This window comes from Aquila chrysaetos, chromosome 1, assembly GCF_900496995.4.
Source record: "Aquila chrysaetos chrysaetos chromosome 1, bAquChr1.4, whole genome shotgun sequence".
Lineage (NCBI taxonomy): Eukaryota > Metazoa > Chordata > Aves > Accipitriformes > Accipitridae > Aquila > Aquila chrysaetos.
In genome coordinates, this window is record NC_044004.1 from 49,586,649 (window position 1) to 49,601,313 (window position 14,665).

A 14,665-nucleotide genomic window follows, 5' to 3' on the forward strand; every position below is an offset into this window, starting at 1 on the left:
TTCTGCGGCCAGAGATCTGACCTACTGGTCTGGCAAGACAGCCTGTTCGAGTCACCGATTTAAAAAAAAAAAAAAAAAAAAAATTAGGAAGTATTAGAACAAAAGGAAAATTTAAGGAATGCGATGTCAGAACCTGGTCATTTAAGCTCAAAATTCACCGAGTGAAAAACAGTTCAGCTGCGGAAAATGGCAATTCATATCACGCCACACATCTCCACTTGGCAGAGTTAGCGGCAGCTGGGGAGGACACGCTCAGCTTTGAGCCAGCACGGACATTCCTCGAGAGTGTCGGGTCACCCCTGAGGTCGTCAGCGAGGAAGCGCATTGCTGCTTGGACTGTAGCTGCTTGTGTTGGAACCAAAGAGACTCGTTTTCGTTGCTGCCAGTCACGAGCACAAATGTTCACTCGAAGTAAGATGGAAAGAGCAAGCCAAACAAGAGACTTGCATAATGGCATTGTCTTAAAAAAAACCAACCCAAAAACCAAACGGGGCAGCAGAGGAGCTGGGAGCCAGTCTGGATGTGAAGTTAAACTCTTAACTTTTCCTCACCCTGTGGATTTTTTCCCCAGAGCTTTTCCAAAATACAATGTTAGCAAATTAAGTTTTTAGCTGATATTTCCCCCTAAAAATGTGGACACTCGGCAGGCAAAGATTTTGCCCACATGGCTAAAATTAATCTGAGTTACAAACAACTGAAAACAGGTCTTTACAGTAGGAAGTGTTAAGCAACTTTAATAATAGGTAGATCAAGCAGCCCCACCTATAACAAGCAACAAATGCACCTCCCTAGAACAGATAGCATTTAGATGTGTTGGTATAATACAAGAACAAATCCTACTGTTAATATTTTAAGATTTCTAGTTAATAAAATGCTCCAAACGGTTTTCAAGATGACTACTTCTTTTAAGGCATTACCTTTTTTTTCTTACGAGGAAAAAAAAAATGTCTTTTGTAAACTCTGCTTTTCTTTAGAGCACAAAGAGCTTCTAATGCTTTAGGCTGAACACAAATTTAATGGCCAAACAGATCTAATGGGAACAAAGCAATTTATACCACCTGAACAAGAGGTGTCATCTTCATTACAAGCACTCATTTCTACAGTGTTCGGACAAAGGCAGGAGACAAAGTTGATTGTGACACGCCAGTCACATAAAAACCAGGTTCTATTTGGTTTCAAAATTAAGCACTGTGGTAGTTAACCTCTCGAAAAAAACCCCTGCAATTCATTACCACTATCACATAAAACTAGCATTATGCATACACATATGTAAGAAAGGCAAATCAAGACCGAACAGGCAACACTAGTTTTTAGCATTATTTAACTCTTAAGTGCTTGAATTTACAGCCTTCAGTATTCTTTAAAAGGCAGCAAGGTGTATAATTATTTTTTTTAATTAGCACAGTAGGACATACCATTTGTTCAGTACCATTTACTAGGAACACATTGCTGATAGCTGAACTGTTCCTGACTGAACCAATGCATTTATGCTGGCATAAACAGTAATAACAGGGCAAACCTGAACTAAAAATCTGTTTCAGGTTTACTCTGTTCTATATCTGATCTCTGCACTTAATTAAGAAACGTTATCATACAGCCACACTGGTACCCATCTAAGTTCTACCAACCAATGATGCAAGGGAACTCTGGAAAGATACTCTTGAACTCTTTTTCTGCCTCTCCTGGCATATCAAATATTTCCATTCTTCCAATAGCTACTATCTTTAAAGTGGGTTCTCATAAAGAGATGAGACTGAGTTTATTTTCTCAGAAAACAAAGTTTTTTCCACAGACAGCAATTACAAAAAGTTGAACACATTTTGCTGAGTGCAAGTACTTAACAGAAATACGCAACCAATAGCAGACACCACAGAATTGTTGCTGCTCCTGCCCCCTTCGTAAAAAAAATTTTTTTAGAAAGGCAGCTAAGTGTAAAAAGTAATGCTTTTGTGCCAGCACTCTCAGCCGTAGGAAACAAAAGATCTGCAAACTATAGATTGAGCTTTTATATCCAAGGCCATTACTCTGCAAGGTTCATACACTGCTTCTCTGCATTTCAGTATAGGGACTCTGATGAAACAGCAACACATCACTTTTCCCTTCCACTGCTGCTCCATCAATTTATGCCCCCCCTCCCCAAGGAAGGCACAAGCCATCCTACTTGCTACTCTTATGCTACAGGGTAAGGTACTTCCTTAATTCACTTCAAACTATTGCCATGATGACAAAAATGTGTAAAAAACACCCCATCTACCTGGCCACTTGGTTTCTATATAAGACTGACAGAAATGCAGAGGAAGGACCTTGGTGAAAATAGGTGCAGTGAGGTGAACAAGACTGCTGTCACAGACACAGAACCGTGCTTTCTATGCAGCACTAGCTTTAACACCAAAACAACCTGAAAAAACCACAAAGATGTCAAAGAGCTACTAACAAGGCCAAGTAACAAGGAGAACAGAGAAAAATATAAACCAAGCAACAGTCAACTCCTCTGTGGATCTTCTCATCAAAAAAAATAAACTTCCAATTTGACACAACTTAGCTGCCAGTAGTCGGATAAGTTTGGGGTGGGGACAACAACAAAATATGAAAAGATTAATGACAACTTAAAAATCTGTGACTAGTACAACCCCCACATCAAGCATACAGCATGGAAAAGATAACCAGACTAAAAAAGAACCCCTAAAGATAATTGCAGATGAGGAATGCTAAATAATTATAACATCTTATTATTCTTATAACACCACAACAAGGAACAAGAGCAGATAAGCAGAGAATAGAAACTGAACATGCCCCCCGTTCAGTTCAAAACAGAGTTGAGGGGAACATTTAGCTTTCCTTTTATATTACTTTGATCATTTTTTGAAGCAGAGACAGAACAGAGATAAGGTTGCTGGGAAAACCAGTTGACAGAAGACTGAAATCAAGCTGTTACTTTAATGATACTAGTGTGTTACTATACTCTACTTGCATAGATCTCTCTTCAAATATAACTATAGATACATTTTATAACCAGAAAGGTTCTTTGTAAAGGCTTGACAAAGGATTAAATATGCCAAAGAGCCTTGTTAGAGAAAAAAAGGCGTTTGTAGAATTCATACAAACAAAATAACAGGAGCTACAAGTTTCATACAAGCCAGGAGTGCAGATAACTTACAGTATGGTCACTAAGAAACGAAACAGCTCCCTGGATCTCTGTTTGGTAGAGCAGCTACAATAGCGTATCTGAAACACTATTAACTGCTTTAAATTCTTCCTGAGAAACCTCGCACAACACTAGAAGCACTAATATGGTAACTTGCAACAGAGATGAAATCTTTCACAGACAAGACTCTACTAGGTAGGTATGGCGCCCTCTTCAAACAAACAAAAAATCCATCCTGACAACTGTCTACCTAGATAAATGCCAGCATTACAACCTTAAGATATTTATACAGCTTTTTTGTTAGTATCAGAAAGCCTAACAACCATAATTACTTCCCATTAGAAACTTCAGAAGTGTCTTCCTCATAAAATCACCAGAAGCAAAAGTTTCTAAATTTGGTTAGATGTAAAGAACTAACTTTGAATATACGACATGAGCTTGAATTATTTCATAAGCACATATATTTGAATGGGGGCAAAGGAAGAAAGTTGAAGTACTACAAAAAGCAATCAATTTAATATCCTATCGATCAGCTGAACACAGAACCCTCCTCACTGAGGCTATCAATTAGAACAATTGCTTGGGTGAGCAAAATGGAAGTAATTCTTCCTTCCCCTGGTATTAAACAATACACAGACATATTTTAGCAAGTAGTTTCTTTTGTCCAACCTTTTCTTCCAGGTGAAGAGCCTCTAGCAGTTTTAAGCCATTGCAAAAGTTTGAGGGTTACACAATGCCACATGGGTCATTCCTGCATGAGGCGATTTGATTCAAGTTCACTTTTACTGTTTCTGACAGATCAGTTCCTTCTGGGCAGGGACTATCCTCAGCAGGAAACGCGTGAATCTGAGATAGAAACCAATAGCACATTTTCCATATGTATCCTTTTCCTATAGTGTTCTGAAAGCTGATATTTCAATTGTAGTCAGTAGGTTTGCATTCTTCATCCTTGCTATAATGCTATCTGCATTTCCTAGCTCAACTGTACAGTTATACAGCTAACTTCTTTCTTGTACCATCATACCATATGCATGCCAAGATTCAGAGACAGTGGAAGTCAATGGCTTCGTAAGAGTTGTAAATGTAATGAAATTTCCTTTAAAAGTTTAAGTCAAGGATTACATATACTGAAAGATTTGTTTCACTATGAGTTTAAATTCAAGTTGAACTTGCACACTATTAAATCACCCCGAAATAAAACACCATCGCTGTTACCACCTAGTACTGCTTTACCAGAAATTCTTGGGCAGGGATGGCAACTCAGAAAAACAGGACTAAGCTTTCACTGCAGAAGCTGAGTTCTACTCTTAACCATCACAAGTCAAGGAAGTTTGACTGCAAACACCTTTAATATGAATACAAAATTCACATAGGATATACATTCGAGGGAACGTAAATGAACTATTACAAGAGATTCTGACAGAACAAAAACATAAAGAAGGCTCTGTCAGGCCAAGAATTTAATGAGGAATGATTAAAAAGTTTGATTTACAGTTACATTACAGTTGTGTTAAACACTGAAAACTTTAAGAATGTGAGCTGAAAGGCATTTGAACATACAGTACATAAATCATACAATCCACACCGCTGTAAATAGCAGATTTGAAGTATTTCATTTTACTTAATAGAACGCAAAGCAACGTAACGTGCAAATGAGGACTCCAATATATTGAATTTAAAATGTCTATAATAAAATTGACACAGAATTTTACATTTAAGGACTACATGATTGATGGAGAAATTAAAAAAGTATCCTCCATGTTACTCCCATTACTGAAGTACGCTTTTCAATTAAATAGAAAAACCATACTGGCCCAATTTCCTCTCTCAAAATCATACCATGAAGTTTAACTAAAGCTTTAACTTGTTCTAAGTGTACAATGAAACAGCGTTTACACAGTCTCTTTCCCCTTGTTGGGAACTGACAAACCATTATGTGAAAGGGTTCTTGGACTATGTACACTGCTGGAAAATATTATCTAATAAAAAGGCACATACCTGTGATTTAAGGCTAGTACGGTATTTGTTTCATAGAGAAAGTAAAATTTTAAATGAAATTAGTACATTGCATGGTTGGCCTCACTCAGCAAACCACTTGGTGCAAAGCAAAAATATGTGCTTAGAAGCCTCAGACTGACAGTGATTCTTGCTTTAGTGTTTCTCTTTTTTTTTTTTTTTTTTTTTTTTTTGAACCTATGATGGAAAGGTACATCTTTTAAAAAGGCATTTGCTGCAATTCCACTAGTCAATGAGCCATCTGCTACTGTTGCCTTATATGCAGATATCGCATATAGGCCTTATATTATTAATCTGCAAAATACTCTTTTAACTCTCTCCTTTTTAAAAGTCATATGAAAATTACTAAAGATGTTTTCTATATTCATCTATAAAATACCAGATGTTGGTACAAATCATGTAAACCTCCATATGGAAATATTTTGACTAGCCACCAAAATGACCAGATATCACAAACATAATTTGTCAGTGCAAATCTATAATAGTTTTGTTTCCCCTCCCTCCCTCCCCCATCCCACTTACAGAAATAACCACCAACCTTTACATAAAAAAAAAGGAGTGCTTTATATTTGAAATGACAGAAATTATGTTTGGTTACCTTAAAGTCACCCACTTTCCCACCAAATTCAGTTTTACAGTATTAGAAAAGGGGAAAAAAATTTAAAGCTGTCTGTGCAAGAATCACTACAACAGTCCTTCAACCCCAACCCTTAATTATTATCAGATTTAAAGATTTTAGGTTAACATTGGGTCCTCTTCTCTAACCCGATTACTGTTCTTCAAGCCAGGATGGGGCATCTGCTCCAGGAGTTTTCAATTTGATGTGGAACTGTTTAAGTGTCTGTTCAAGCTGCTTTTGATTCCCAGCAAAGTACGCAGCAATGGCATTGTGGAACAGAACAAGCTGATTGTGCAACACCTTAACCTGCAGGCAAGGATAGAGATAGGTTAAGAGGAAGAGGCAGATGTTAACCATATCACAGGTCAGTTAAAAAAAATAGGTGTATTTAAGATGCTCAGACTTCATACAGGTTTATTTAATAAAAGTTTAAAAATACAAATACAAAATTCTTTAACATTAAAGCAATTTAGAGTTTTCATAAAGTATTCTTAACAGTCAATACCGACTCAGTATGCATGGACCAAAAGCAATTCACTAAACAGCATAATGTTATCAAATATCAAACACTTGACTGCAAGTACTTGATTCCTTGAAATTAGATGCCAAACCTCTGTATAAGATACCTACCTGCAGGCTGAATGGACTTCCCTGAGACAGTACATGACAAATGCATTATCTAAGTATACAGTTCATTTATTTGCCCCCCTTGCAGAAAGTTGCTCTTTTCCAGCTCATGTATACCTAAGTCAAATGAAACTGATGTTCTTTTCCCAGAAGTATTTCTTGACCATCTCCTGTAACACAGGATTATTTACAGCACTTGGTCAATATTTTGACTGTAACATTTGTGCAAAGTAGTCATGAAACACGCAGGTCACAGCTGCAATCAAAACTTGGGGAGAAGAGCACAAGAGCAGCTGGAGGCCATCACTGTTTTTCTCGTCCAGTCTAGTCTATGGTGACAAGCTATAGCACTGATGAAGTCAAAGTCAAACAAATGTTACATTCTCATCCTAGCACACCAGTAAACCTGAAGTTGTGAATGATGAACAGTAGTATGCTGAAAAGGCATCTGTCCAGTTTCTCCTACAATCAAAACTTGCCCTTTTTCTTCTTGAGTGCACTCTCAGCCCAGCACCTTACTCTTGTGTCAGAGCCCAAATCCCTAAGGTGGTGGCCCTGTAACTGTTTTCAGCCTGCAAGACCTTGAGCTCAATAGCATTTAGCCAACAGAAGAGAATGGAGGAACAGGGTGGCTGACTAAGCCCAAAGGGAGCATGTGGTAGGTAGCAGATTAAGCTTTCTCTACTCAAATTTTGGGTCATTGCCTCATCTCTCAGCACAATCCACAAGGGACAGTCTACTACTGTCATGCTGGGAAGCAAAATTGTCCTTGGGCCAGGTCTGGCCTACGCCTACCAGTTGGCCATGCCTGTTCTAACAGGTTATTGGGCTAACGTTTTTCTGAAATGCATGTGACTCAACACAGACATACTTCATTTAAGAAAAGATCTCAAATTAAAAAAACCCAACATATATTAGACATGCTATTACACTGGAAGAGTATAACATTTACACTGTTACAAAGACATGTAATAATATACTTTTAAAATAGAATACTTTGAGAAAAAATGGGCTGAGCGTGTGTGTGTGTGAATGCATGCACACAGGTGTATATAGAATTTTCAGCACTAAAAGTTGGAATTTCTTTTATGAGTATACAACAATTTTTTTTTTTTTTTTTTTTTTTTTTACTGAATAGCCTTATTTCGTGAATTAAGTTTTGCCCATAAACTGACAACTGTACAGACCTTAGTATCCTACTTAAGTCATAACCTCTCTTTGGTGGCCCAAATCTTGGTCTAAGTTGCTCTGACAATTTGAAAACTGGTATCCCTATGTTTTCTCCCCTAATAATTTAGGCTGATTTAACTAAATACATGTCAAAGAATAGGCTTTTTACCTCATTAATGGTGTAAAATGGTAGGTTATTCCATTAAAAGGGTCTCCAAGAAAAAACATAAGAGGTGTGTATGGTTAGAAAGGAGTTCACCAGGCACATCATATCTTGAGACAATGTTTTTTTCATTTACAATAGACTTCACAAAATTCATCACGTACAGACGTTTTAACATATAGGAGATAGAGAATTTAGCTAACTACACTTGTTCAACAAACATAGTTCAGCTTTTCCAAGTCATAAAAGATGGCTTCTTTTTCAGTTTGTGTGGGAATGTATGTATATAAATACATGTATTTTTTTAATCTATAAAAATTTTCATCCCCAAAATATTACATCATACAAGTGGAAAATGTCACAACAACATGAAGGGTTTGCTTTTAAAAGTTTAGAGAGCAAAAAATTTAGCAGTTACAGTCTTGAGCAGATTCTTTCATCATTGACACAGGAGACTTCACACAATCCAAGCTAGGAATTCTACACAGAAGTACACTTGCTATTCTAGCATATTATTAAAATGCTGCAGGAGTTTTATTCATACTGTTTATAGGAACTGAAATAAAACAGGGGTTATTAACCCACCTTCCCAGACCAAGTTCATTAATTTGAGATCAAATTTGGTACTTTCTTAGGGGAGCTTTTAACAGAAAACTTCTGTGAACTGCCCTTAAGTCTTCTGATAATTTTATAAATTCAGTCAGGCCTGGGCTCAAGCATGCATGCACACACAAACAGAGGCAGGAACTGACAGTGTAGAGGCAGATGATTTGGACTGAAAAAATATGTTCTGTTTTGGTGGGGTTTTTTGAACTACCAGAGCTACCTCATTGTATGAGGTTCTATCCCCAAGCCACATCATTGTGGTGTAAATTTTGTGATCATTATCAAACTGGTTGCAGAGGTTCAAGGTGTTACAACTTCTGCTCTCCTCCTTCAGAAGCTGATTGCTAATTGAATCCCAAAAGTAATGGTGGGATCTTCTTATCCATACCTTCATTCAGGAAACTTTAAGATTAAATTTCTAGAAAAAGACCACTTAAACTGTCTGACACTGTACAAAGAAGCTCTACTATGAAGCAGCAGCCAGCTAAGAGAAAAGAGAAAACGCTGTAACATCTCAAATCACCTGATGTCCACTGCAAAAACACCTGCAATCACAGCTAAGAATTGGACAACAAGTATTCACTTAAAGCCAAGTTCAAACCTAACCAGTTTTCCCATGAAAGAATCTCAGCCTTACCCACTCCCGTATCCAGCCATTGATTCCTACTTCCACACTATGTTTCACCTTAGCCCTCTGTTGGCAAAACATTCATGCAGTTATGTAGTCAGTTGGATCAGGGAACAGATCTAGATTAAAACTAACCAGACAACAACATATTCACCTTAACCTGGATCCGCTCCCCAATCTGATTCTCTGCACAGCTGCAAAAACACTTTTGTAAACACAACAGAGAAGGCAATGTGGGGGAAGGGGGATAGAAGATGAAGGGACCACTTTTTTTTTTTTTTGCAGCCAAGCCTTGAAGTGACTGTCAGACTACAGCGCTGAAGGCCAACTCTTGAGCACCAAGCTGTAGCACCTACTCCAGTAAAGGAGCATTTGAAGATTTGCCCTTCAAAGAATGTTAATGGTATGTTGCTAAAATATGGGTTCCAATGTATGACTAGCATGCCTGTCAAAAAGCCATCACGTTTTACAGCTGAACATCATTTAAAATCATTGTTCTTTGTTAATTAACTACATACACCTATTTGTTCCTAATTACGAGCAGAGTAAGCACTCCATAATAGACTTGGCAAACTTAAGTCTCAAAACAAAACTGAACTTTGTGGATAAGCATAAAAAATGGGCATGCCCTAAACAGAAGACTTAAGTTTCATATACAAAAGATACTATAGGTTGGATACGAGTTTTCACATTTCCTCTGGATGCACTTAACATTTAATTTCTTTTTAAATACTGTCCTCTTCCCCCCACCTTCCTCTGAACGCCATACATTCTGTGGCACAGCAAGTACAAATTTCTTTACATCCTCCTCATTCAGATTTTCAGCCATCTCAACAACCAAAAAGACTACCCTGATTCTAACCTTTCTGTCAGTTTGTACCTCTTCAAAACTATCAGAATCCTTTCCCCTAACTATCTTTATTTGAAGTGATTCAGTCTAAACAGTTACATCATCTGGGTTTCCATTAGATGGCATATTGCTTTCATTTGTAAAAGCAAGCATTTAAACATTAAACTCCTGAAGTACAACTCACAGAAATGCATTCAATTTCTTTCTCTACACAGAATGATATTTGACATTTCTCAAGTGCATACATAAATCACAGTTTTTCCTTTCTCAAAATTACAATGCCTTTTCAAAAATTTTTCAGTGGCAGAAATCTTTAAGCTAAGAACAGGCCACAATCCTTATTAGAAAAAAAGAAAAAAAAAAAAATTAACTATTTGTAAGCTACAGATTTTGACTGCGGGTATTCTTATACTCATTACCCAATACCACAAACTGGCACAGAACTCTGCTGGCTGGGGATAGCACCAATACAACCTTGCAGCAACATTAAAAAAAAAAATAAAAAAATCTAACTTCAAGATCAAATGCTATCTTGAAAGTGAATAGAAATCTTGTGTATCTTGGTTTTACAGATGGAAACTTGCAATCCCAGCTTTACTGTAATGCAGTTCTCTGAACCTTTGGGGGCTTTTAATTGAAATGCTAACATGTGAACCCAGGAGAACAGGCACAAAGAGACTGCAACCACATGATGCCTTTTTTCCCCTAAACATAGGCTCAGCTAGATTACGGCTGTTTGGTGACATTTGCAGCAATGCACCGACCAGAGCCCACCAGCCAGTTAAACTGGCTTTATAGTTCCTTTGCAGTGACAGCTTGAATCACCTCCCCGTTTTCCCTGCTCTCCTCATATGTCATGCTTAACCAAATATGGGACAAAACTTTTGAGTGGGAGCATAACTGAGTGCATCTAGTGGAGGTACATTTACAAAAGAACACCTAGGATACCGTTTTGACATTAATTTGTCAGGCCAAAGATACACAATTTACTTTTTAAAATGTTTAATATTGGTCAGACTGTGAAAACATATTTATTGGGAGATAATCATGAGCTGATTTATCTAATCTAAAATTAAACCCTAAATTGCTTAATTGCTTTGCAATGGCAAGGTTTCATTACACAACTCTGTTTTCAACACAGAAATGATAATAACATCTAAGCTTGAGTCTACACTGTACTACATCCTGTATCAACATATACAAGACTTGAAGCCCAAAGGTTTAAAATCTACAATAGAAAAATTATATGGCTACCATACCATTTTCTTACCTAAAAAAGCTTCTTTAATTAGACTCAGAACAAATAATTCACATCTGGATTCAGCACCATGAGAATATGTATTAATAAAATTGATGATTAAAGATTTGCATGTTCTAGTATATTGTAACATGAGTCTGGCAAGGCCACACCTTGATATAGCTGCTCAAATACTAGCCCCCATTTGCCTTATATGCAATAAGCCTGCAACAACACAGGCTTTCTAAACAGGCTACAAAAAGGCCCTTTGTGAGAGACTAAGTAAAACCAGTATTCTGTCCATCTGATCTTCCTTTGTTTTGATCTCCCATTCTATTAATGGGCACTAACGTGGTCCTGGGGATAGACACACAAAATGGCAAGCTCCTGTTACTAAGAATATAGTATCAGTATAACCAGTATAATTCCCTCCCTGGGACTACGGAAACAGCTTAACAATACCAAAATCGCCCTTCCACTTGGGAGTTCAGCATCATATATGCTCTTCAGTTTAAGCCATCTCCTAAACAGTGCACTCCTCCCACAGCTGAAGCAGCTGTGTTACAGACACACTCATACAGCTGTAGCCATTGTGCTCTTTTCTTGTTTCTTTCTTCTCCTTCATGTTAGGCACATGCTATATTTATAGATGTTTAAATTATGATGGATCATAGCAACTGTTATCGTGTACCTTTGGAAAAAGTAGAACATCTGAGATTATTAAATCTAACTGAAATTAAAATCTAGTTGCTATACTTACTGATCCTATATTTACTGAGTTAATAATCCGTTAAAATATAAGAAGTAATTGACTTAAGAGCAGTCACATATACTTTGTATGAGGCTAAAAATTAAAAGTAATATTTAGAATGGTTATATAGCTGTCTGGCAAATCAATTGTGCATTCCAATTCCTTAATTGGACTAGCTGCAGTATAAGAATGAGGTCTAACAGAAGCCCCGCCCCCATTGACATTAATTTAAAAAAAAAAAAAAAAAAAAAAAAAAGGTTGACACCAGAAAAAGGAATAAAGACTTCAGATTGGTAAGGAATCTCAGATAACCACTCATCTCTCAGATAACCACTGCCTCCCACTACAGCCCAGGAAGCATTCTGGGCAACAGAATAATAAAAACTAATCAGAGACAGATGCAAGCTCGAAAAAAAAAGTGCTCCTGAAATGAAAATAAATTTAGGATTAGGATTAAGATTACATATTGTTTACTATGGAGAATCCTATATAATAAATAGAAAACACCAAAGTAAAGCTTACCTGAGTAAAGTTTTGAGTAGATAATTATATTTAAGCCAATATTTGACTGTAAGGGAAGTCCTTTCTATGGCTTATTTGGGAACAAAATTACATCCACCCTTTAGTAAATATTTTGACATCTCTAGTGTCAAAACTGAGAAATGTCAACTAGTGATAAAAAGGCTTAAGCATGTGAAAGTCCTCTATTAATCTAAAAGCAAAGGCAGGAAGGAAAAAACAATCTCCTTCAGAAACAAAATTTGTAGGCTGTGACTGCTAACAGGATGCTTGATCTAATTCAAGACTGTCACTAGGAAGACAACTTCATTAGTGTTCCCTAAATTATCTCATTTAGTTTTTAGAAAAATATGGAAACTTTTTTGTACAAAATGGAAATAAAATGCTTTCACTCTGAAGCTTTCCTATCTGTATAACTGTAAATTGATCAGTCAGCTATACAGTTAATGCAGACCAAGAACAAGAGGAAGCAGGCTAAGTGCTATTTTCAACCAATTTGAACTTAAGCATCAGAATTCCTGCACAGATATGAGCTGGAAGGATCAAACAATTTCAACAGAAGTACATGGTATTAGTAGCAAACAAACAACTTTCTAGAAGATGAAAACAAAGGGCGGGGGAGACACACCTTTAGTATACCTGTGTTCAACCTAGCATAGTTTTAAAACTCAGTTCTTATGAGCATCTTCTAATTTAAGCATAACTATCAGCATTTACAGTAGACTTCAGCTTGTTCAAGAAAATTAATTTCAATATGGATTTTTTCAATTTGAAAGTTAATGGGCTACAAGTTCAGCAAGAACAACCAATGAAAGTCAGGGCAATACCAGTTCTTAATCATCTGATGATCTGGTTCATCAACTCTTCATGGCTATGTGAGTCCAGACCCCTGGTCCTAATGCAAAATGCCTATATGAAGTAACAGTGCTCAGGAGGTACATTTTTAGCATATATTGTTTTGGAAACCAAAAGGTTTGTTGATTTTCTCCACTTCTTTCTTCTCATCTGTTGACAGTTCATGTTTCTTCCCTGTCTTCCATCTTTATTCTAAGTAGCTGACACAACTGCGTATATGATAATATATTTAAGAATTCAGAATAATAATCAGTTTTAATTGGTTTAGCTTGTTCCCATGATTTTCCCTTAGTTTCTTCCTTCCATGCAAGGAGCATGGTTTGCTACTGTTGTCATTTGGGGCCACTCCTGTATTTTCTGACAGGCAGTTGTCGCCTACATTCAGATCTTTAAAATATATGAACTAACACATACTGAAAATGTTAATCCACTGCTAGACACGGACAAACTGACAAACTGCTATCTTTTGTGTAAATTTTTATCATCTTTTCCTCCCTCTGAAGACATACATCTGTAGCCACAGATGATTATAACCATTTCATTTACTGTATGAACAAAAATCAGATCTTAAAAGACACTAATTTTTACATCTAATTAGAAACAATTTAGAAGGACTTGTTTATCAATGAAAGCACATTTTAAAAGTGTGTTCTGTATGGTAATTCTATTTTTGCCTGGTAGTCAGAATAAGAGGGGTAAGAATCCCATCGTTAAGAGGGTATAGATGAAATGGTATGGTTGGAATAAACACATATGGGAAAAAAACCTTCAACAGTTCAAGAGCCCTGCTTAGAATTAAGAAACAATAAGGGCATTAATTATAGAAAGTTGTATTTCTCAGTTCAAATTATTAGTTTAAAGAAAGGTTAATTTTCAAGAAGTCTCTTCAGAGTTCTCTCACTTTCTTTTTGCATATCCTCCATGGCAGTGTCATCAAACGTAAGTATTACTTTGAATCTTAAATCAGTAGTTATACAACTCATTTTATCATTAAATGCAATAAACTGGAAAAGTAATGCTTTTCCAAACTTGAAGCCTCCCATATCAACAAGAGACTTACTGCCAGAATGTTTGCCATTTGTAGCTGGAGCAGCTTGATTAGGGACTTTTAAGGTTGGCTGCTCTAAAAGCGTGTCCTCCAGTGATACAGCAAGAACTCAGAAAATTCAGCTTATTTTCTTTGCTCACTCTACTTTTTAATTACAATATATTTTAAGATCTAAAAACTAAAGTATTTCTAGCAAAGCAGAAACTTACAAGTCAAAACTCCTAAACATAGCATCAGTTGCAGCTTACCTTATTTTCTTCCAAAAATTTCAATTTGATAGATACATCATTACGCATTTTATCATATTTCTCTTTATGCACTTGAAACAGTTGTTGTGATTGCTCAATCTTTGGCAGAGTATTTGCATCACGAGGGCCAAGATTCAGCTCTTCTAGGTCTGTTCGATAGGCATCATATTCAATCCTGAGAAG

At 36.7% G+C, this 14,665-nt stretch overlaps 1 protein-coding gene across 12 annotated transcripts in view; it reads right to left on the bottom strand.

Annotated features, from left to right (window-relative positions):
* Positions 1-4,475: 4,475 nt before the first annotated feature.
* Positions 4,476-14,665, bottom strand: part of ARFIP1 (ADP ribosylation factor interacting protein 1) — a 45,313-nt gene continuing 35,123 nt past the window's right edge. For all 12 annotated transcript variants that reach the window (XM_030009273.2, XM_030009243.1, XM_030009299.1 and 9 more), the window contains 2 exons: positions 14,483-14,657; positions 4,476-6,086 (listed from right to left, as the gene is read on the bottom strand). In XM_030009273.2, coding sequence (XP_029865133.1) covers positions 5,931-6,086; positions 14,483-14,657 — 331 coding nt within the window. In that variant the 3' untranslated portion in view covers positions 4,476-5,930. The remainder of the gene's footprint in view (positions 6,087-14,482; positions 14,658-14,665) is intronic.